At 42.8% G+C, this 25,212-nt stretch overlaps 1 protein-coding gene across 1 annotated transcript in view; it reads left to right on the plus strand.

Annotated features, from left to right (window-relative positions):
• The first annotated feature begins 643 nt into the window (after positions 1-643).
• Efhc1 (EF-hand domain containing 1) overlaps positions 644-25,212 on the plus strand; it is a 37,913-nt gene continuing 13,344 nt past the window's right edge. Inside the window, exons 1-8 of the mRNA XM_055605833.1 lie at positions 644-826; positions 4,982-5,203; positions 10,752-11,039; positions 11,705-11,854; positions 13,101-13,293; positions 18,100-18,320; positions 19,967-20,107; positions 24,848-25,061. Coding sequence (XP_055461808.1) covers positions 764-826; positions 4,982-5,203; positions 10,752-11,039; positions 11,705-11,854; positions 13,101-13,293; positions 18,100-18,320; positions 19,967-20,107; positions 24,848-25,061 — 1,492 coding nt within the window. The 5' untranslated portion in view covers positions 644-763. The remainder of the gene's footprint in view (positions 827-4,981; positions 5,204-10,751; positions 11,040-11,704; positions 11,855-13,100; positions 13,294-18,099; positions 18,321-19,966; positions 20,108-24,847; positions 25,062-25,212) is intronic.

Below are 25,212 nucleotides of genomic sequence, written 5' to 3' on the forward strand. Positions count from 1 at the left end.
AATCAAAATCGTGCGTGCGTGTGTGCTCATTCTTATCATTTCTGTTCCTCTAGGGGACCCTGACTAACACAGTTGCCATCTGAACTGCTGGCAGCAAGGGACCCGTGATGTTGAGCTGTGTCTTCTCCTCAGGCTTTCTGCTCTAGCATGTCTCTAAAGAAAAACGTGTCTAGGTCAGAAAAACGTGTTATAAAGATCAAACTCCCTGGGAAAACTTGGGACATAATGAAACCAAATCCCTGGGTATCTTGGAATCCACAGCCCCAAGAAGTATGAGTTTGAAGTATTTAGCGCTTTCACTAGGGAGCAGCCTTTGTACACTGTGTGTGGGGGAAGAGTGCCTGACTTTTTGGAAGGACTAACCGGGAGCGAGAAGGAACTTCTTTCTAACCTCACCTTGCCAGTCACGGCTTGGAGACAACAGACATTCAGCCTTGCATAGACTCCGCTCTTAGTTGCATTCCCTGTCAGCTACCATGTGGGGGCGGAGGAGGAAGGGAAGAGATGGGGAAGGAAGGAGCGGATCCACCCCCACCTCTGTCACACCCATTAGCCGCTGCCTGTGGCCAGGAGTCCTGTGCGCACGCGCTGAGCTGGCCTCCGCCTCCCTCCCCCACCTCGCTTCCGCTCCTTTCCTCTCCCTCTTGCAGAGTGTTTGGCGTTACCATGGAGTCTGGAGACGCTCCCGGATGCTGTTTGTTGCCAGGGTAACCCAAGCGGCAGAAGGCAACCGTGGCGGCGACTGCACGGCTGCAGGGCTGCGATGGTGACCAACCCAGTGCACGGCCTGCCCTTTCTCCCGGGGTCAAGCTTTCCGGACTGCACGGTGAGGGTCACTCCCAAGGGTCCTGCGCTTGGCGCGCCTCTGCTCTCCTCCATCCCACAGGCTGCGCCGTCTTCGAGCATCCCAGCCTCTGCGGGCTTTGCCCAGCCTCTTGGCAGTCCTCACGGGTCCTCACTGCAGCCCTCACTCTCCTGCCCTTCGACCTGCCTTCTGGTCCGATTACCCTAGGCCGTCTCCAGACCCCGCCTTCTCTTACCTCTCAACTGCATTTTTACCCTACCCAGCGCCTCTCTACCTTCATCCTCCCCTACCTTCTCTCCCCAGCAACTTCATTTCTGACCTGTTTCGTCCTCTTCTGAATCCTCCAGAATGCTGCCAGTCAGCTTCCTTTCCCGTGTGTGTGTGTGTGTGTGTGTGTGTGTGTGTGTGTGTGTGTGTGTGTGTGTGTCCTTTCTGAACTCTTCTTCCTGATGGGTCTTTTCCCTTAGTCCCAGGCCTTCTGAGTTGAGGGTCACTTTTCTCTCCAGCTTCATTCAGCCTTCTTCAGAATTGAATCGCACCTTGGTTTTCTTGCGATTTCTCTTTAAAGCATGCCCATCTTCCTCCTCTGTGCTTTGTATTTCTCCCGTCTCACTTAACTCAACCACACCGACCACTTGGTGCTTTACATTCTTCACATTTTTTTTATAAAGGATTCCTTTTCAGACTCTGTGTGTTTGCGTGTGTGGTGGTGGCGGTGTGTGTGTGTGGGGGGGGAGAGTTGTTTTATCTTACCTGCAGTCCAGACTGGCCTTGAACTTGAAAAGCACTTGCCTCAGCCTCCAGAATGCTTGGGATAAAAGGCATGCCGACACACAGGGTTCCTGTTCAGATTGTGTGTTACTCCTCCCCCCGGCTGGTTTTATTGACTATCTAGATGAAATGAAGTGAAAACAAGTCCAGGGTGGTGCTGCACTGATGGCTAATTTGAGTCTAGCCTGGGCTACATAGCCAGTCCCTGTCTCCAGACAACAGCAAATCCAAACCAAACAGAACAAGAATGGCATGAAAAGAGAGCATAATCCAGGCTGGGAAAGTGGTTTGGAGGATAGGACATTTGCTGCTCACGTGAGAAGAGTATAGTTCAGATCTCTAGAACCCATGTGAACTCAAGCAAGCTGCTTAGCTCTACTGGCCCTTATCAGAGGCAGCCTCCCCATGTCAACTTTAGTCTTTTATATGTGTGCACATATACGCACACACAGGTACACACATGTGCTCAGAACAAACCACCACCACCCTGCCACCATCAAATAAAAACACCTCAGCTCAAAGTCTGGCAGGAACAATAGTTTGGGTTCTTGGTTTCTTTGTGACATAGGTTAACTATGTTAACTATTTGTTATTTATTTTGAGACAGGGTCTCATGCAGCCCATATTAGCTTCGCAATTCCTTCTGTATAGTCTGGGGTGATCTTGAACTGATCCTCTCAGCTCCTGAGTGTAGGATTACAGACAGGTCACCAAAGCCAGAGCTTCTTGAGTGCCAGGCAAACACTCTACCAATTGAGCTACAACCCCAACCCCAGTACTTAAAAGCAAATAGCATTAAAAAAAAAAATCTATCAGAGTCACAGAAATATTCTGAAGAATCAATGTTAAGATTCAGTAGTGCCGATCATAGAGGAGCCCGGTAGTGATTTATATTTGTTTAGTTTAATAATTCAGACTCATATTTCTCTTCACATTTCTTAAGGAAAATTATTTTGTTTACTTATTTTCTAGGGGACATAAATTCCAATTTGAATTGAAAGTGTGAAGAGAGTGTGGATTCTGACTCTCTTCTACTCCTGTATTAAGATATACCATGGTCACTTTTAAAAGCTGCAAGCTCACTGAGTGTGTTTCCTTTTTGTTGTGTTTGTTTGTTTGTTTATTTGTTTGTTTGTCTCTATTTTAGCCAGGCTTGACATTCACTGTGTAACCTAAACTGTCTTCAAATTCACAGTGATCTCCAGCTGGAGTTTCTCAAGTGTGTGAGCTGCTGTGCCTGGACAGCATCATAAATTTTCCATTTCAATGATATATATATATATATATATATATATATATATATGTATGCATACATAATATATTGACATATATAATATTGTAGACATTTTCCTGTGCTGTATGCTGTACTGAATCAGCTTAAGCATTTGGTGACAGTGAATACGGGTTACCCACAAGGCAAGGGTGGAGTTGACTTGGGAGATTATAGAGGTATGGCTAGAAGTGCCAGTCTTTAAATATTCATAAGGAAAGATGATCTATCCTGAATGAACTTCATATAAAGTACACTGAGTGGCTGCCAACTATTCTTAGTTGAAATTTGAAAAGCTTGGTAACTGCCTCTTCCTCAGAGAAGGATTGTTGTTATTCCAAAGACGTGTCAGAAAGTGAACCCTAATGAATAGGAAGGGAGGCCTGAGAATGCCTTTCCTGAGATGCTCCGTGATACAGGTGGCTGAGGCTAGAGGCATCTGTTAACCACAAAGAAAATGAACTGAAGTTACTGATGTTGGTTTCATTTCATATTGTGTGGGCTGGTTTAGTGGGGAGGAGTTGCCATAGAGCATGTGCAGAGGTTGTAATGCAATGTCTGGAGGTCAGTTTTCTCTCTCTATTCTGTGGGTTCCAGGGATCCAATTCAGGCGGTCAGTCTTGGTGTTAATAACCCTTACCTACCAAGCCACCTCCCAGCCCCACCACCCACTTTTGGTGCTGGGAATTGAACCTAGGTCTTTGACCATGCTAACTATGCCATCACCGAGCTACACTCTTAGTCCCTAGTGGTATCGCCTCTGTCTGTCTTTGGAGGTTGCAAAGGTTGCAAAGAGGAACTGGAAGGTAGCACATTGCCCAGCTCAGGGCCTCTTATTCTATGTCTTGTGTTTTATGCATCTGGGACAATTCCTTCCAACTGACCTGTAACCCAGAGCAACAGCCCTTAAAGAAAAGTCTGTGGTCCATATTCTTTTATCAGAAGTAGTCCACACTGCTCTACTTTTTATGGTAATACAGATCTTGAAAGAGGACAGAGATGATAGGAGAGACTCCAAAGAAGTTAGGAGATAGGCAAGGAAGTCTTTCTGTTCATAGTAAAACAAAGTTTATCATTATTTATAAATCATATATACATATTATGTAAACTATAGTACATGTATACAAATTGAAAGTAACCACATAAAGGATATTTTAAAAACCCTGTGAATTAATATAATTTCAATTTTGCTCTTCTCCTTTCTTTAACCTTTTACATTTCCAGTGACAAACAAATGTATATCCATGGCAGAAAATGAACATAATCTAGAAACACATAATTCAAGATCTTTACCAAATCCAGTTTGTATGCTTATAACTGTAGTATATTTATATAATTTTACATGATGCTCTTTGTCTTAATAAATTATAAATACTTTACCAGGTTGTTTCGTGGTATTTAAAACTAGTTTAATTCCTTCATAGAAATTTCTTTTTCCTTTGTTTGTTGTTTAGATTGTTTCCAACATTTAAGTATCACATACCCTCACATATATTTGTCACTGTTATGACCAGAATCAAGCATATTGTTCGTTCCCATAATTTTGGAATGTATTTTAAAAATCAGTGCATAAGGACAGGATCACAGGGTGTTTACATAGTTGCTGGCAAGTTACTTGTCCGAACTTATTTGAATGTATCATTGTCATTGTAATAAGAAGAGCCGCTGATGCAGGTAAAACTAAAATTCGGAAACTCATATCTAAGGTTATGAAAAAGAAAACAAGATTAACAAAAAGAAATTGGAGTATAGATGATATGGTATGGTAGAGGTAAGGGAGATATCACAGAGCAGGGCTGTTTTATTTTAACCTTGAGTGGCTTCTATTTCCTCCTTGCTCCTGACCAAGTGTTTTAGTTTAAAATACAAACCCTTTGAACGCAGTGAAATGCTTTGACATACATTTTTTGGCGGGCGGGGGGGCGCTAAAAGCAAACATTTGATGCTGGGGAGATGGCTCAGCGTTTAAGAACAAGAACTGCTCTTGAAGAGGACCCAGGCTCAATTCCTAGCACCCGCGTTGGGTGTCTCCTAATACTCTCAAAGCAAAAGTTTAAGTTATGGTAACTTAGGAAGTTAGTTGTTTTACTTCATGACTTATCCGAGGTTAGTAACAACATCTTTCTTTTCTTCAGAAAACATCCTTCCACAGAAGCCAGACACTTGGCTACAGGAACGGCTACGCAGTTATCGACCGTCCAACCTTCGGGATAGGCGGAGACCGGCTCCACTATAACCAGCTGTCTCCTGCTGAGTTGGATGAGTTGTCCAACAAGGCACCCTTCTTAACGTACGGTCCACCCAAGCCGCCCCCACCTGCACAGTTTATTCCTGCTCATGTGGCTTTTGACAAAAAGGTATCATCTGGGATTTTAGGGCACCCGTTGACTTCAGAGGTCTGAGGCCCGGTCACTTGCAGAAATGTTATCAGTAAACCCCAGGATTCCCTGAGTGCTCTTAGAGAAAATTGTTCAGATGCCTCAACCCTTAGTCACAGACAGCTGAAGTGAGCCTTGAAAGAGGCTTTCTCTGGGCAGGAAGCAGATTACAGAAAAAAATTCCCTGTGGGCTTTCCCAGAATATTTTCCAAATGCAGTTAAAAGTTGCCTGAATTTTGAATTCCACATTTGTGTGGGCCCGTGTTCGCTTGCTCTGTTTCCCAGTCTGCAACATTGAGCCCCTACCTAATGACTATGAATTGTGAAATCAACATCTCCATCATTTGCCAGTTTTTTTTTTTAAGTTTTCATTCCTTCCTTCATCATTGGTTCTATTTCTATTTCAAACACTCTAGTGACTATTTTTTCTCTAGTAAAGTTCATATTATTACAAAACAACAAGGAAAAAAAAAACCCTTCCCTCTTTTTCTCTAGGAAGAGAATTTTCTCTCATCCTTAGCTCCGAACTGCTTTCTCAGAGATATAACAGTGATGCCTTGTTTGCTGAGTTTGGACAGCCATCCACCGCCCTTGTTCTCCACCCCGGTTCAGCTCCTTATTCTGTTACACTTTCCTTCCCTCCCGGGCTCTGCTCTTTGCTTGTGTTCATGACTATTCACTCTCCTGGTTGCTCACTCCTGTCTCTCTGGTTGCTTTTTCTCTGGTCTCCCTGCCTCCTCTGTTCTCATCCTTGAATGTCCCTTCTTAGGAGATCTCACCCACTCTGTGGATTCAACTGTCTTTTCAGTGCAGAAAACTGTCAGCCTTTATTGTCAACGTGGACCTCACTGATCTGCAGACCCTAGCCATAGGCTGCTCCTGACAGTGGGGTATCCTCAGCTGGACGAGCTGTTCCTCACACATAGACTCTACATTTATATCATCATCATCATCTTATTATTATTATTACTATATTTATTTTTTACTCCCATCATTACCCAATCCAGAGGCCCACTAGATCTGCTCCCTCCATTTGGGTTCTGAGCTTCCATGCTTGGCCATTCAATGAGTTGCCAAGCCAAGTATTTCTCTTTCATTTCCTCCATCATTTTCAAAGTTCAAACAAGCAATATGATCTCTACAAACTCAGAAGGTTAGAACACACTGCCTGGAGCCAAGACCACTGTAGAATTCATTGAAAAGATATATTTTTAAACAGAGTCTATAAATGTTATTTTTTCCTTCCTTTCTACATTATTATCACTTTCTGCTGATGTTACCCTAAACTGTTCCCAGCAGCTTCCTTACAGAGGCTTAGAACTCTATTTTTAATAAGAGGAGGGGAAAATGACTTTGAAAATTAGCAGTCAGTGGGCTGGAGGGTTCAGTGGTTAGGAGCACTGGCTGCTCTTCTAGAGGTTGCAGGTTTACCTTACACCCATGTGGTGGCTCAATACCAAACTGTAACTCCAGTCCCAGGAACCCTGAAATCTTCTGGCCTCCATAGGTCCCAGGCATGAACATAAAATAGTTTAAAAAAATCAACTGTCGAACAAATAGGTACTTCATATAATAGAGTTACGCTTTTATTACAGGCTTTCACCATGTAGCCCAGGCTAGCCTTGAACTTGTAACCTGCTGCCTCTGCCTCCTGAGTGCTAGGACTCCGGGCTTGTGGCACTTTGTCTGGTAGTTAAGAACATTCTTTTACCCAAGACCTCCTACGCGTCTTAGAAATGTCAGAGGAAACCCAAGTGATTTATTGGACAAACTGAAACAATAAACCTTAAAAGGTGAATACATAGACAAGAACAACTGTGGTGCTTTAATGCGTAGATTTTTTTGAGCATTGTTTGTGTTGGTGAACTTGTAACTAACCAGGGAACTTGAGAACTTAATACCTTAGTGAATCAAACAGTCAGTTTCTTAGAGAAATGTTAAATACATCGCATGGTACGGATTTCCTTATAGAATCTAAACATAGGGCTGGAGAGATGGCTCAGTGGTTGGTTAAGAGTGTTTGCTGATCTTCCAGAGGATCTGGATTGGGTTCCCAGCGCCCATGAGAGGATCCTGCACACACACACACACACACACACACACACACACACACACACACACAATAAGAATTTTAGCCTTTCTAAATTTTCACAAATTTTTCTTATAATAACAGTTTATCTGTAGACATGCAAAGGCAGGAGGTTAGTGTCAATCTATACTGAGCATATGCCAGAGGCTAATAAACATTCTTAAGGATTTGAGGGGCTGGAGAGATGGCTCAGCGGTTAAGAACATACGTTGCTCTGGCAGAGGACCTGGGTTTGATTCCCAGGGCTCACATGATGGCTCACAGCCATCTGTAACCCCAGAGCCACGGCGACTCAATGAGCAAACAAGCAAAACACTCATGTCCATAAAGTAAATAGATCTAAAAAGTATTTGCTATCTCCTGTATTTTTAGAAAGTAACAAATCCTAACATTTCTGTTTGTGTGGCCTTTCTAACACACATACATATGCTATGTATCACCTCCCATTCTGAGGCCAAGATCCTGTTGTTACAGGCATGCAGTCATTTTTTAGATTAGCTATCAGATGGTTCGGGAACACGGCTGCGACACCACCTTATCTCTGAGCTCCTTATCTCTGAGCTCACTCCTTTGATAAAGGGGCCTTGTTTCTTCATGATATGAAGGTGTCCCCTGAACATATGTGTATGTCACCCCTTATATTGCTACCTCCCCGATACATAGGCCAAACTAAACACATCAAAAAAACTGCCAATTTTATCTAGTCACACCTCTCTCTATCTGAGGTGCTCATCTTGTCGGTTCTTGCCAGGTTAACAGTAATTCCAGTTTTTTTTTTTGTCTCAAGGATTAAAATGCTGGAGTCACCCTTAGCTATTCATTAAAGAATATTAAACCAACTTCCTTCCCTCAATCCAGTCTGGTTTCCTAAATTACTCCCTATAATATCAGCTTGTAAGCTAATAAGTTCAAATTTCACCTCGCCATGCTCATTGTTAAAGCTGTCTTCTTTTTAAAGCCTTGTTTCTGTTTCTGTGGGATCGGCACTGCATATGCTAGCACTATATTTCCTCAGTTCATCAACTGGTTTCCATCTTCTCCCCACCCCCAACACACACGCACCTCACCATCTCCTTCTGCCCTTCCATTGTGGCCACTCACTATTACAGACCTGTCTGTCCTCCGTCCTCTGCTTATCGCTCCCAAGCTCCCTTCCTCCGACTTTTGCCACCAATGCCTAGAACCCCTTCCCTTTCCTTCTCAACTTAATCTAAAACTTCCTCATACCTCGAATTTAACTATTTGTTGACCACTTTTTCCATACAGCCTCCTTTTCTGAATCACTCCCTGTGGCCCCCATTGTCTAAGAATTGAGGAAGTGTGTGGAGAGGAGGAGAGCGCGGTAGAGTTTCTGTCCCCAGTAATAGCAGTGATGTTGGATTAGCTGTTGGATTCTGGCTTTAATGTTTCATATATTTATAAACCTGTGGTTCATACAGAGCCTGTTTCCTGTGAGTTACTGCACTGGTGTTCTCATTTTGAATTCTTTGCATTTGATCTAAAGTAGTAGTTCAAAATTGTCCTTGTCCGTCTTTATTTTCCTTTCCCATTGATTGTTTCCCTTTCATCTTTCTCCTTGGAATTTTAAGGACTTCTTTCCTTTACATTGATACGTTCGTGCACTTCCTAAGCAGTAGCCAGTTGTTTTTGTTTGTTTTTCTACTTCACTTTTTAATTTATTTATTCACTTTCCATCAAAATCGTAGTCCTATCCCTCTTCTCCTCCCATTCCTATCCCCCCTCCCTCTCCTCCCTATTTCCCCTCCTCTACTCCTCAGATAAGGGGAGCCTCCCCTCTACCAGCATACACAAGCACATAAAGTCTCATCAAGACTTATTGAACCTTCTTCCCCTGTGTCCTGGTGAGGCAGCCCTGCCAGGAAGAAGTGATCAAAAAGCAAAGAACAAAGCCCATGTCAGAGACAGCCCCCTCTCCCCTTTCTAGGGGACCCATATGTTGGCCAAGCTACCCATCATCTATATATAGGTCAGGGGCCTAGGTCAAGTCCATGCAGGGTCCTTGGTTGGTGCTCCATATGCCTCCCTGGCCCCAGGTTAGTTGGCTCTGTTGGTCCTCTTGTGGAGCTCCTGTCCCCTCCCAGTCCTCCCCTCCCCCCCCCCCCCCCCAATTCTTCCACGGGACTCCCTTCGATCCGCCCAATATTTGGCTGTTTCGAAAGGCTGTTGGGTGGAGCCTCTCAGAGGACAGCTAGATTAGTCTCCTATCTGTAAGCATAGCAAAGTATCGTTAATAGGGTCAGGGGTTGGCTGGGTCTCAGGTTGGGCCAGGCATTGGTTGAACATTCCCTCAATCTCTGCTCTATCTTTATCCCTGCATATCTTGTAGGAAGGGTAAATTTTGGGTTGAAGTTTTTGTGGGTGGACTGCTGTTCTCCTCCTTCCCCTAGGAGGAGTCCAGTCTAGTCAGAGGATTGCCTCTTGAGTCTCCATGACACCTGCTATTAAGAGTTTCAGCTAGAGTCAGCCCCATATCCTCCAGGAGCCTGGCCTGTCATGGGTCTCTAGCTCTTCTCAGAGATACCCCAGCCCACAGTTTTTCTTCTCTCCGCAAGCCTTCTGTCTTCCCGCCTCCTCTCTCCAGTCTGATCTACACCCTCATTTCTTCCACTCTCCAATCCTGTTCCCTCTCATCAACCACTTCTCATGTCTATTCTGTTTCCACTTCTGAGTGATATTTAAATATCCTCCCTTGGGTCCTCCTTGTTACTTAGCTTCTTTGGGTCTGTGAACTGTAATATGGCTATCCTGTACTATATGGCTAATATCCACTTATAAGTGAGTATATACTATGTGTGTTTTTCTGGGTCTGGGATACCTCACTCAGGATGACCTTTTGTAGTTCCAACCATTTGCCTGCAATATTCAGGATTTCCTTGTTTTTAACAGCTGAATAGTATTCCATTGTGTAAATGCATCATGATTCTTTACCCATTCTTCAGCTGAGGGACTGTTCTAACTGATTAAGACACAAGTCTTGATTTAAGGATCTTAATTTTCCTCCACTTTTTCTTTAAGTAGAGATTTGCCTACCTAGAACATACTTCTAATGCATTGTCTCTCAGAACAGAAACACCAAAATAAATAAATAAATAAATAAATAAATAAATAAAGTACCAGAAATGGAAAGTAACTCCACAACATGTCAATATATGCTTTTATGGTACAGTTTAATATTTTTTGAATGTGAACTCAATAAGCCATTCTGACTTCACACTGAATGAACCCTCCTCAGAAACCTAAGCTACGGTCGATATAGAACACCCATGCTTCTGAACAAAGTGAGAACATTTATTTTTAGATGCTGTCCAAGGAGTCTATGGTGGGTTACTGTTCAACTCTTCCTCAATTGCGCTCTTCTAAGGACAGTAGCTTGTGTTTCTCTGATGACAATCAAAAGCCTTCTTTTGTGTGTAACAGGTGCTGAAATTTAGCGCCTACTTCCAAGAAGAAGTTCCCTCATCAACGGAGGAGTATTACCGAATCCGCCAAGTGAACATTTACTACTTTCTAGAGGATGACAGCATGTCTGTCATAGAGCCTGTGGTGGAGAACTCTGGGATCCCCCAAGGCAAGCTAATCAAACGCCAGCGCCTAGCCAAGAATGATGTGGGAGATCATTACCACTGGAAAGACCTCAACCGGGGAATTGACCTCACAATCTACGGCAAAACTTTTCGCGTTGTTGACTGTGACCGATTCACACAGGTATCGTTGGTGGGCTGGGACTCTGCAGCAGTATCCTAGCTAGTGGGATACATTTCGTGGGTGGGGACAGACGCTGGTGACTGTGTGTGCATTACTAAGCAGGTTAGTATTTGTGTGAGTGTGCACATGTGTGCCTTTCTTCAGTATAGAGTTATAAACATTCAGAAACCAATGCAAAATTTGTCTTAGTTTTTTTTTAAGTAATTATGTATTCACTTTTAGTGAGTTAGAAAGTTTGGAAACAGTATTCTATGTTAAGTTGGCCTTGGTGCACTTGGCGTGAAACAGAGCAAAAGTTTTGTGAACACATGGTTGGATTAGATACTTATCTTAACACAATGCCTGGGTTTTGCTCCTAAGGACCTAACTTGATTGCTATAATTCATATTTAGAATATTCAGTTATCTTACCATGATGCCTTACAGCTAGCTTAAAATACACACACACACACACACACACACACACACACACACACACACACACTAAATACCTCAGGCACTTATCAGCTATTATCTGCATTTGTAGAGTTGGGTCATTGGAGATAGTACATCTAAGACATGCCTAACCTGTCAACCACTTGTTGGTATCATCACACTAACCTTCCGACTATTATTCACGACTTTAAACCCTTCAGGAAGGTGTTGACATTGATTTTGAAATTTTAGGAATTTTTGGAAAGTCAAGGAATAGAATTAAATCCACCAGAGAAGATGGCTCTGGATCCTTATACCGAGCTCCGGAAAGAACCTATTCGTAAATATGTCACGCCATCAGACTTTGACCAACTGAAGCAATTTCTCACATTTGACAAACAAGTAAGTGACCTAATAGTGTACTCCTATTTGAATGTGGATTTGTGTTGTTTTGATAGCCTGCACGTAATTTAACCATCCGCACATAGTGGTTCCATGTAGGGCCAAAACTATGCCAGTACCTAGATTTCTGTTTTTTAATATATTATTGTTTTATTAGCTCTCATTAGCTTTTGTATGTAAGTGTGTGTTGTGCACGCCACTGCCTACTGGAGAAGGTCAGAGGATGACCTCTGGGCATTGGTTCTCTTATTCCGTCCTGTGGGTCCTGGGGATTGAACTCAGGGTGTCATCTTTGCAGCAAGTTCCTTTACCTAACTGGGCCATCCGCGAGGCCCTCGGCTTTATTATTAGAGCGTAAAGGAGCCTGTGGCACAGGCTTGCCTTGCCTTCAGCCTGATCTTACGGAGGCATTTTCTCCACAGAGGCTCTCTCCTCTCTGATGACTCTAGCTTGTGTCAAAGTTGACATAAGTCCAGTCTGCACACTAACCCCAGATGGGTAATTCTCACAGAAGCTTCCGGGCAGGGTCAGGTGAGTTTGGGAGAAAGTGTAAAGCTGCTACATATTTATTCTGATGCTAAATAGTCTTTAAAATAAAGTAGTTATTAAACAGCAATTAAATAGCCCAGGCTGGCCTCAAATTTGCTATGCACCTCAGGCTGGATTTGAACTCCTGTTTCTCCTGCCTCTGCATCCCGTGTTCTCAGGTTACAGGCATGTACCACCACACCTGGCATTCTCCTGTTACTTTAAATTAAGAGATTACGTCCATCCTATTCCTAGTGGCTGTGTTTTGACGGCGCCAAAAGAAAGATAGGCTGCTTGTGAGAACTTTTTCCACACCAGTTCTAGACACACACTTCACCGGGTATCTTTGCTAGCGTGCATCAATTCCCTTTGTAGGCAGCCCCACTATTCTTTTTATCCAGCTTCTCTTTCCCTGACTAATATTTGGGGACTAAGTAAGATTTTCTGTCTTGGCCAAACTTAGAACTCTTGTGTTATTCTCTTCTCTAACTTTTGTGTTATTCTCTTCCTCTCTCTCTCTCTCTCTCTCTCTCTCTCTCTGGCTGTTTATATGTAGTACATGGTTTTTGAATATTTGTGTATTCTCGATTTATTTTCTAATTTCCTACCTGAAAGTGATTCAGCGACCATTCATCTTTGTGTGATAGACACGCGACAAAGCAGCGAAGTTAAAACTCTGCTTCAGAAATCTTAAGTCATCTCTTTGGACTCCTCAAAGGTCCTTCGGTTCTATACGATCTGGGACGACACGGACAGCTTGTTTGGGGAATGCCGGCATTACATCATTCACTACTACCTCATGGACGACACGGTGGAGATTCGGGAGGTCCACGAACGGAACAACGGGAGAGATCCGTTCCCACTCCTCATGAACCGCCAGCGCATGCCCAAAGTTTTGGTGGACAATGCAGGTAAGTTTGAGTAAATGTTTCCGTGGCTACTTGAGAGGTTTTGGGGAATTCGAGGGAGTTAGTGGTTTTTCTTTTGTTCGTGGCCCTGTCAGTGCTTTCTTAGGCTTTAAACAATGGTTTTCCCCACAGTTTTCTGCTATAATTTGCCTTTTAGTCCAGGCATGCCTCCTGGATACTCTGGTAGACATGACTTGTAACAGATAAAAACAAAACAGAACAGGCAACAGGAGATTCATGGAAAGAAACATAGAGCAAGGCTTCTGAACTGAGCCCATGTACTGTTGCCTTCCCTTGTTTTCCTCTGTGGTGCTGGGGATTAAACCCAAGGTCTCATGCATGCCAGAAAAGCGTTTCGCCACTCAGCTATATCCCAGCCCTCTTTCTACCTTTTATTTTGAGACAGGGCCTCACTAAGTTTCCCAAGCTGCCCTTCACCTCCCTCTGCAAGCCCAGCCTGACCTGCATCTTTCACTCCTGCTTCCGTCTCTCACATACCTGGGACTGCAGGCCAGGTTGGCCTGACCTTGAATTCAGTCGCTGCTTCTCAAGTGCTGGGCTTAAAGCTGAGCCCTACCAACGCCCTGCAAGCACTAATCTTAAATGTGTTTCATTGTACGCTTTCCAGCCTTTGATTCTTAGTGCAACTTTTTTTTTTTTTTTTTTTTTTGAGACAGAGTCTCACATTTGACCTTGGCTGGACTGGAGTTTACTGTGTAGCCCAGCACTGTTTTGCCAGTGCTGGGGCTAAAGGTGTACACCACCATGCCCAGCTTTATATCTTAGTTTCTATACAGTAATTAGAAGCAATAAACAAGATTTACACAAAAAGCAAAAGGTTAGATCTTAAGAAGCATTATTGGGCTGTGAAAAAACCAAGTAAAATGAGGTATTGTAACAACATTTGCACAAAGTAAAATCCACTCTCGGTATCCATGGCAGACCTTCATTTAAAAAGCTACACATTAGTGGTATAGGAGTCTGGGGCTGGTTCCTCTGTGGTGATTTTACCCAAACACAGGCAGAAAACGTAAGAGCCTGGTTACAGGCTGGGATCTGTGGCTGACATATCTAGACCTATCTTTACCCTGGGTAGAGACTTGGGGAGGTAGATAACCATTTTTGCATACTCTCTGGTTCATGGTGATCTCAAATAAGCATATCAGAGAAGTAGAAAAACAGGAACAAACCAATAAGAGAGAGAGAGCTCAGAGCAAAATTAAGTGAAACAGATAAAAAAATAAAAATAAACCACAAAGGGCCATTAAAATTGTTTGTTCTCCAAAAAGACAAACAAAATTTGCTGTCTTGTAGCTGGTCTAAGGGAAAAGAGAGGGAAGACTCAGAATCATGGGTGAGAAGGGAGACATCACAACAGACACCACAACAATATGAAAGTTTGCTGCAGGTCTGGAGAGATGACTCAGCAGCTGAGAGTGCTCACTGCCCTTGCAGGGGATCTGAGTTAAGTTCCTAGTGCCCATATTGGGTGACTCACAACTGCCTGTAGGACCCGACACCTCTGATCTCCACAGACACACATACATGCACATAATCAGGAAGAAAATAAATATTTTTAAAAGCTCATTACAGATCATCATGAACACACATGTGCCCCAAACTGGATAATCTAGAGGAGATAGACGGAGTTCTAGACAGTAAAACTTTTTCAAGACGGAATCAGCATAAGAAAAAAATTTAAAGTGATCCAACCAATTACAAGCACCAAGACAGAGTCAGTAGTAAAAAGTCCTTCATTAAAACCATATGACCTTCTCAGGAGTTGCAGAAAAGGAAATGTATAAGATTCAACATCCTTTATTTAGTGATTACTAAATAAATTATATTTAGAGCTTTAATGCAATGTATATCATGTATAATAAACCTGGCATTATACTGAATGAGGAAAAGCTACACTTTTGTCAGTTACAAAAATTAACTCAAAAGGGATTGATGATGTAAATGCAAGACATGAAACAATCAGGGAAAAGTGACTTAAGAAACTGAAAAGGGCAGGATTAAAAACAAACAAGATCCCAAAAGCAGGAAACAAAACCAAAATTATACAAAGGAGATTTATAAAGTTAAAAAGCTTCTATTCCATGAAGGAAACAAAAAAAATGTGATGAGCCAACATAGAGAAGGGGAAAAAAAGCATGAACTAGACTTTTGCAGGGGGTTAGTACACAAAATACCTACAGAACAAAAGAGTACATACTCAATAGCAAAAATAAACAAGCAGCAGACAAACATCAAGTGACCCAGTTAAAAATAGAAAATAGACCTGAATTAGTAGTTATCAAAAACACAGGTCAGGAGCCTATCACAGAGGGCCTCTGAAAGACTCTACCCTGCAGGGTATCAAAGCAGATGCTGAGCCTTATAGCCAAACTTTGGGCAGAGCTCAGGGAATATTATGAAAGAAGTGGGTAAGACCTGGAGAGGACACGAGTTCTACAAGGAGAGCAACAGAACCAAAAATTCTGGGCACAGGGGTCTTTTCTGAGACTGATACTCCAACCAAGGACCATGCATAGAGATAACCTAGAACTCTTGCACAGATGTAGCCCATGGCAGCTCAGTCTCCAAGTGGGTACTCTAGCAATGAGAATAGGGACTGTCTCTGACATGAACTGATTGGCCTGCTCTTCGATCACCACCCTCTGATGGTGGAGCAGCCTTACCAGGCCACAGAGGAAGACAATGCAGCCACTCCTGATGAGACCTGATAGACTAGGATCAGAAGGAAGAGGAGGAAGACCTCCCCTATCAGTGGACTAGGGGAGGGGCATGGGTGTAGAAAAGGGAGGGAGGTTGGAATTGGGAAGGAGGGAGGGAGCTACAGGTGGGAAACAAAGTGAATAACCTAATTAATAAAAATATAAAGAAAAAAAAAAACAAGATATACAAGACCAATAAGATTGCTCTTCAGGTAAATGCGCTTGCCACCAAACCTGACAACTCAAACCTAGTCTCTGAGACCCATGTGGTAGAAGGAGTGAAAGGACTCCCATAAGTTGTCCTTTGACATCTATACATTTACCATGGTATGCATCCCCCCAGATAGATAGATAGATAGATAGATAGATAGATAGATAGATAGATAGATAAATGCTTTTTTTTTTTTTAAAAAAAAAGGACACTTGCCTAACAGTTAGATAAACGTGTATTCAAAATTAGTAATCCTAGTGGGTGCAACACAGCTAACCCCGCCTGTATCCCCAGGGCTGGGTAGTAGGAAGCAGGCAGATTCTCAGAACTCATTGGCCTAGTTAGCTAGTAATCTCCAGAATGGGTGAGACACCTCATCTCAAAAATAAGGTGGAGAGCAATCAAGGGATACATCTGATGTTAACCCCTGGCTCCCATGAGATAGTGCACACACACATGAATGTGCACCTACAAGCATGCATGCAAATATGTACACCTACATACTATACACACACACACATAGAGGAACAGAGAAGTAGAGAGGAAGGATGGGAAGAAATCGGCTAGTGCTACAGCACAACAACATGGCTATAGACCACAAGGACATACGGTATATTTAAAAAAGCTAGGGCAGCTAACACACCTGTGCTAGCCCACAGTGGGCTTGAGGCTTTCAAGGAAAGCCTTTGCTACATAATAAGGCCCTGTCTCAAACAGGACGAGACAAAACCAAACAAAACATGAAAACCAAGAGATTTTGACCATTTTTACTGGAGAGAAATGAAACATCAACACATTTTTTAACCTGATTCAATCACTATATAACATATACATGTATCAAAACGTCTAATGGTACCCATTAATACGTACAGTTTGTGGGGGTTCAACACAGGGTGTCTCTGTGTAACAGCCCTGGCAGACTGTTCTAGAATCAATTTGTAGACCAGTCTGGCCTCAACTTTATAAAGATCCACCTGCCTCTGCCTCCAGGGTGCTGGGTTTAAAGCTGTGTGCTACCACCCCTGGCCAGTACGTACAATTTTTATGTTTTTAATGGATGTGCTGGGAAACTGAAAGGGTTGCTAAGTGAGCATTTACTTATCATAACTTAGAAATTCCGTCTCCCCCCCCCATCCTGCCCTGTTTCTGGGTCCATGCATTTCAGCTCTGGTTATAGTTACGGAACATGGACCCACCAGGGCAGACTGGCTTCTGCGATGTCCATGGAGGCCACGCTTCGTTAAATCCATTTGAAATAAGTTACTGAGTACCGGGCTTATTTCTAAATGCAAGATTTGTCCAGTTATAATTATCTCATTGTCTGTGTCCCTGCGTCATGTGTACGCCTGAGTCAAATATTCTCCTCATAGCAGTGGTGGCGTGGGGGTGGGAGGATGACCCAGTATCTGTGTTATTATTTTATGGTCTATCTCAGCAAACAGACATTTTTCTCCACAAGACAGGAGTTGTTCTTGCACAATTAATTGTGTAACCTCAGTGGCTAGCAGTGCACTTTCTGGACAGGTAGTCCCTAATAGTTGTTGGGTGGGTATAAAATTGGGTGATGAGTTGGAACCAAGTGACTTAGATCCCTTTCAGAACAAACTCTCTTATGTGCTTTATATGACTAAACATTAATTCTGTGGATCTTTGAGGTTTGTGGTGATAGGGACAGGTGGGTGTAGAAGAGAGATTTTCTGAAAAATATCTTGTATAGTATTTATGTATTCTGTCAAAAGATTGAAAAATACAGCCTTATGCCAAATCAGGGGGTACTCAACTCTTAATCAGAGCCAGCCCTTAAGGATACCCAGCTCCTGTGCCAAGCTTTCTTCCTATTGTTTCCTCCTTCTTCTCTCTAACCCCATCTCCTCTTAGAGGACTTCCCTCAGTGTGTGCTGGAAATCTCTGATCAAGAGGTGTTGGAGTGGTACACCGCCAAGGACTTCATCGTGGGGAAGTCTCTCACCATCCTTGGGAGGACCTTCTTCATTTATGACTGTGACCCATTCACCCGCCAGTACTACAAAGAAAAGTTTGGAATGTCCGATTTACCGTGCATCGATGTGAGCAAGCGGGAGCCACCTCCTGTAAAACAGGTAATGGAACAGAAGTGCCGGATGTGCTAAGAAAAAAAATGTAGAAACCGAAGGGAAGAATGCAATAAAAACCGATGACCTCAAGATGATAGAGGCTCACAAAAGAAGACATACAAAGAGCACATCACCATATGAAAAAGGCCACAGTCTAGCGATAATCAGAGTGACAATAAAGAGGTTTTATAATCTGCTCAGTCTTTAAGATTTTCAGTACCTAGTGTTCGTCTCACGAAAAGGCAATTTCCGTATACTGTTGATAGCAAAGTCAGTCAGAATGGCCTTTCTGAAGTGCTGTTTGTTGTCATTTTCATTCTTTAGAATATTGTTTATCTTTGGTCTACAAAATATGCTTTGAGGACTATCAAGGAATACATGCTTTATACAGGATGAAGAATGAGGTTGACAAAATACATCTACCCATACTAGTAGAAAATTGTAAGGCCTGTAAAAGGTGGCGTAAGTGTATGCATATTAATGTGGGAAATGTTCATAGCATATTTTCCGTGAATAAGTATCTACAGTTCTATACATAGCCTCTGCTTATAAAGGCTAAGAAATAGCTGACAAATGGCTGCTATACTTTTTGTGGGCACTGTTTCCCTTTGTGGGAATATGAAGGTAGAAAGTAAGGGGGCGGCCAGAGAACTTCCTTCTGGTGACCTTTGGCAGCTCTCATTTTTACTTTTATAGCAAAGCTTATATTAGTTTTAAAATGTTTTAATTTTTGTTATTGTTGTTGAAACAGGGTTTCTCTGTGTAGCCTTCACTGTCCTGGTCGCTCTGTAGAACAGGCTGGCCTTAAACTCAAAGATCTCCACCTGCCTCTGCTTCCTGAGTGCTAGGATTAAAGGTGTGTAGCACCACCACCCAGCATTTTCCAAGTTCTGAATTATGTTCAAATGCACACAGCATATTATCTTAACTATTTTAAAGTATCTAGTTCAATGGTACTAAATAAAAGTGTATTTTGTAGATCCGAGTAGTTTCCCCACTTCTTTAAAGTCAGTTCGTTTCCCATATCATGAAGGTTTTATGTTTTGTCTTGTTTTTAATGGTGACCATCAAACCTGGGACATTGCACACGGCAGACAAGTATTTTACTACCTAGCTAGAGCTCTGGCTCTGTTAAATTACATAGAAGAGACACTCTGGCATTACAGCCCAACATTATAATAACACTTACTCTTAGATTAGTTTGCCAGTCCTGATGAGACCTGGTAGACTATGGTCAGATGGAAGGGGAGGAGGACCTCCCTTATATGGGACTGGAGGAGGGGCATAAGACAGTCGTTTAAAGCCATTGTTGAGTACACCTCCCCTATGTCTTTTTCAGAGATAACATTTGTTTGTTTTTCCCTTTAAATGTGCTAATTTCCTAGTTTTTTCATATGTCTTGTAGTTTGTTGATGTTTATTTATTTATTTTCGAGACAAGGTTTGATTACGTAACCCACGTAACCTGTGAATTTGCAATCTTCAGAAGTTGCTTTTGAGTATGTGTTTCTGAGCTGACCTCTAAGAAGACACTCACAGTGACTCTAGCACGACATTACCACCACTAGCCCGGACACTCACAATGACCTTACTCTGACCTAACTCAGAGTGACGTTAACACCAAAACCCTTCGTTTTTCTTGTTTATCTCCAGGAGTTGCCTCCATATAATGGCTATGGGCTGATTGAAGACTCTGCTCAGAATTGCTTTGCTCTCGTCCCCAAAGCTCCCAGAAAAGACATCATTAAAATGCTGACAAATGACAACAAGGTGCTCCGCTACCTGGCTTCACTGGTGAGGCGATTTTTATATACTCAGATGCTGTCTTCTCAGTACGTTGGACAACTGTCCATTTTGTCCATAGGGTGACAGTGTCAGAATCACGCAGTCTCTTCAGGAAAGCTGGGCAGTACTAACTATAGTGCTTCTGAACCAAGACCTAGCTCAATTCCCAACTCCCCATGAGCTGTTCCTAGAGCTATAATGTCTCCCGTCTGTGCCTCAAAATTTGCATCCATTTTGTCTGTTAAGAAACTGCAAATTTCTATAACATATTTGAGTCATGATTGACAGACGTTTCGAGAGTATATTTCCTAAACAGTAGAAACTATGTCTTACCAAATTTTAGCACTTGCTATGATATCTACAAGTTTACGTTTTATATTAAGTATAAAAGTTGAATTATACTAGATTAATACACTGCCTTTTGACACTTAAAAATTATTTTATGTATATGAATGTTTTGCCTACCTGTATGTTTGTGCACAGTAGAAAGCAAAACAAACAAACAAACAAACAAAAAACAAGTTTAACCTGTCTTCCTCCTAGAATGCTGGGAATGGATGTAGTTTACAACCTGGTAATTCTTTACTATCTGTTGATCACAAACTCCACGCATATCCCCTAGAATTTATGTTTTTGTTTCTCTCAGACTCTTTCCCCATAAAACCTCAAGTACTACTTCTAAGTCATAAAACTCATCTTGTGAGAGATATGATTTGCACTTTACAACAGCCTAAGTGACTTCTATGTTGTCTTAGAGCCAAATCTTGACTCCTACAGGCATTGTATTTACCTCCGTCGTTCTGCTTAGACCCTTATTTTGGGAATTGTTGCTAAGTCAACAGAACTCATCTTATGGACAAAGCCATATGCATTTTATAAAGAGCTTCAGCATAAACATGTCTTAAGCTTTGCTGTACTTAGGAAACTGAGTTAATTGTTATCAGAAAACCTTTACCAAAATTATGCTGTACTTAAATATGGCTAAAATAAATAAACTGATGTCAAGCTTTCGAAGTTTTGGGCCAAGCACTAGTATCTAAGGTGGGTGAACAGTCTCTTTGTTGACAACTTTCTGCTGCCCCAAAGCCCTGCAGGGACCCCACAATGTACCACATGTATGCCTGGTGTCCAGGAGGCCAAAAGAGGGTGTTAGATTCTGCAAGTGGAGTTACAGATGGTTGTAAAGGCTGTGAGCCACCACGTGGTTGCTGGAAATTAAACCCAGGTCTTCTGGAAGAACGACCAGTGCTCTTAACTTCCAAGCTATCTTTCTAGCTCTACACACTACCTTTGATATATAGCAAGTGATTTAAAAGCATGAAGCTTAGAAACAAATTTAAGTTCAAAATCAAACTCAAGCTTAAAAGAGATGTGTTTGTTATATTTAAGGGGGTAAAGAAAATAAATAAGGATTTCAACAGAGAATGAAAAACAACTCTCTCCAAAAAAAAAAAAACCAACTAATTTTTTTGAGATGTATGTTGAATATATAGTTTTGAAATATATTTTGAGGATGAAATTGCAAAATAGGTCTCAAAAACAGTTGGTAAAAACTATCCTTTAAACACCTAAAGAAGCTAAGCAAGAAGGAGGTCCCTGGGTAAGATGATCAATCCTCACTCAGAAAGAAAACAGGATGGACATTGGAAGAAGGAGAAAATGGGAAATAGGACAGAAGCCTACCACAGAGGGAGTCTGAAAGACTCTACTCTGCAGTGTATCAAAGCTGAGACTCTTAACCTAATTTTGGGCAGAGTGCAGGGAATCTTATGAAAGAAGTGGGAGATAATGGGACCCAGAGAGGACAGGAGCTCCACAAGGAACCAAAAAATCTGAGTACAGGGGTCTTTTCTGAGACTGATACTCCAACTAAGGACCATGCATGGATATAACTTAGAACCCCTGCACAGATGTAGCCCATGGCAGCTCAGTCTTCAAGTGGATTTCCTAGTAATGGAAACAGGGACTGTCTCTAATATGAACTCAGTGCCTGGCTCTTTGACCACCCCCTCCCCCAAGGGAGGAGCAACCTAGCCAGGCCACAGAGGAGGACAATGTAGCCAGTCCTGAAGAGACCTGATAAGCTAGGGTCAGATGGAAGGGGAGGAGGACCTCCCCTATCAGTGGACTTAGAGAGGGGGATTGAGGAGATGAAAGATGGAGGGTGAGATTGGAAGGGAATGAGGGAGGGGGCTACAGCTGGGATACATAGTGAATAAAATATAAAAAATAAAAATTTAATTAAAAAACCCTATCCTTTACATTTTAAAACAACTCTCTTGAGAAATGGAGATTAAAGGGAATTTTAAAATCATATATACCTATAAACTCTACTGTGAATAGCATACAGAGTGATGAAATGTTGAGAAAATATTCTTACTATTAGGAACAAGGGAGGCAAGCCTGCTAGCACACGTTATGCTCAGCCTTGTTCAGGAGTTTCCAGCTAGAGCTGTGTGAGGGAGAGGGAAACAAAAATAACCCAACAGTCGTTAATACTGGAGCTGTGAGTGGATTCTAAGTGCCTTAGGAGTAGAGAAGGCACCCTCTGCACAGTACTGAGCCCTGCACTGGCAGAAGACCCCTCCCACACTTCCCAGGCCCCTAAGTACTGACCTCTGTGGTCATTTGAATGAGATGTGCCCAGTAAGTCATGAACATTCACATACTTGGTCCCCAGTTGTTGGCATTGTGTGTGTGGGGGGGGGGGTGTTAGGAGGTATAGCCTTGCTGGAGGAAGTGTGCCTCAGCAGATTGGGGATGGAGCTAGAGATGTGATCCCTCTGTAGCTACTCCAGCTGCTGCCCCCTCTACCCCATCATCAGTCCTAATGCTCTAGAACCATGAGCCGAAAGCAGACTCTTCCATAAGTTGCCCTGTTCATGGTGTTTTATCACAGCAACAGAAAAGCCACACAGTCACTCTCTGGAAGGGACATGGCTGTGTGAATAGGTCACTGAATGTCGGAGTCCTTGGACTCTCCAGCAGTGAACCTCACAGCAGAGAGGTGACCCCAGATATCGATCCATTTCCTGATCTGAGGCTCAAGGCTACACAGACTTTTCAGTTGATGAGATCTGCAGGGGTGGAGCTATTTTCCCTGTCAACCTTTTGGCCTCAGTTGAACCTCTTATCACCTGTACTTTTTTGGGTGTTCAACATCCATCTTCCTACTCCCCACAGCTGCTCATTGGAGCTGTCTTTCTCCCTAGAGCTGTGGCAAGGTGACTCAGGCCCCATACTTGTGTCTGTTCCCCGTTCTCAGATCCCTAGATAAGCTCAGTTATTTTTGTTGATGGTGGTTTGTTTTGTTTTGCTTTGTTTTGAGACAGTTTCTTTTTGAAGCATTAGCTGTCCTAGAACTAGCTCTGTAGACCAGGCTGGGCTCAAACTCACAGAGATCCATCTACTTTGCCCACCCACTCCTCGTGCTGGGATTAATGGTGTGCGCCTCCATGTCCCTGTTTTAAAACTATGGATTCAGTGGGATTGATTTAAGTTTGTCTCCATTTAGTTTCATGTTGGCTATAGGCTTGCTGTATATTGCCTTTACTATGTTTAGGTATGTGCCTTGTATCCCTGATCTCTCCAGGACTTTAAAACATGAGGGGGTGTTGGATTTTGCCAAATGTTTTTTCAGAGACTCTACCCTGCAGGTTATTAAAGCAGAGGCTGAGACTCATAGCCAAACTTTGGGCAGAGTGCAGGTAATCTTATGAAAGAAGAGGGAGATAGAAAGACCTGGAGAAGACAGGAGTGACACAAGGAGAGAGAAAAAAAAATCTGTGCACAGGGATCTTTTCTGAGACTGATTCTCCAACCAAGGACCATGCATGGAGATAACCTAGAATCCCTGCGCAGATGTAGCCCATGCCAGCTCAGTGTCTAAGTGGGTGTCCTAGTAATGGGAACAGGGACTGTCTCTGACATGAACTCAGTGGCTAGCTCTTTGACCTCCCCACGCCTGAGCGGGGAGCAGCTTTACCAGGCCACAGAGGAAGACAATGCAGCCAGTCCTGATGATACCTGATAGACTAAGATCAGATGGAAGGGGAGGAGGACCTCCCCTATCAGTGGACTGGGAGAGGGGCATGAGGGGAGAAGACAGGGAGGGTAGATTTGGGAGGCGATGAGGGAGGTAGCTACAGTTGGGATACAAAGTGAATAAACTATAATTAATAATAAATAAATAAATTTTAAAAAATGCTTTAAAAAAATCAAAACAAAACCATGGATTCTCAAAAGTGTGTCCAGCCCTCTGAGCTGGGGAGTCCTCTGTATTGTATTTGAGCCTTCAGGCTGTAGGCTTGTCATGTTTCTGGCTCACCTTCTGGGTGAGGCTCTTCCTCCTGCTGGGGAGCCACGTGACTGGGGCTGTGCTCGGCCCGGTTTCTTCCCATTGCCTTGTCCTTGTGACTCTTTTCTGCATCCTATCACCTCTTTTGTGAGTTGCTGAAGTTCTTCCTTTCTGTATTTGGACTCTCAAATCAACAGTGTAAAGCCATGGCTTCTTAAATATAAACACAAAAACCAGAAGATCTACTAACACGGGGTCTATATTCCCCCAAGGCAGCAATCAACTGAAGTTGAGTTCGGATGGCTTCCCTCACAGGCTTTCCTGGGACAAAGCCTGTCCGTCCCAGCCCAGTCCCTCAATACATGCGTGTTTACATGAACCCAGCTTGGTTTCATTTGCGGGTTCCTGGAAAGCTCATAAACCTTGATCTTCTCTTTTCTTCGTCTTTCTAGGAATCCCCCATCCCAGAAGACAAAGACCGTCGATTTGTCTTCTCCTATTTTCTTGCCAGTGATATGATCAGTATCTTTGAGCCCCCTGTTCGAAATTCTGGTATCATTGGGGGCAAATTCCTGGGCAGGACTAAAGTTATTAAATCATTCTCTCCTGTTGACAACCCCATCTACTATGGACCGAGTGACTTCTACATCGGTGCTGTGGTTGAGGGTAAGCTCAGAGTTTCCTGTTGGCTTGGAAATGGAATCTTTATTGCTGTGACTTGATGCATTCTTTAGCTTTATAAAAGGTCTTTGGCTGTGTTCTGACCAAGATGGTGCTAATACAACTGCATTTCTTAATCCCCTTGCTTACTAATTAA

This window comes from Psammomys obesus, unplaced genomic scaffold (assembly GCF_907164565.1).
Source record: "Psammomys obesus unplaced genomic scaffold, mPsaObe1.curated_primary_1811, whole genome shotgun sequence".
In the NCBI taxonomy this organism is placed as follows: Eukaryota; Metazoa; Chordata; class Mammalia; order Rodentia; family Muridae; genus Psammomys; species Psammomys obesus.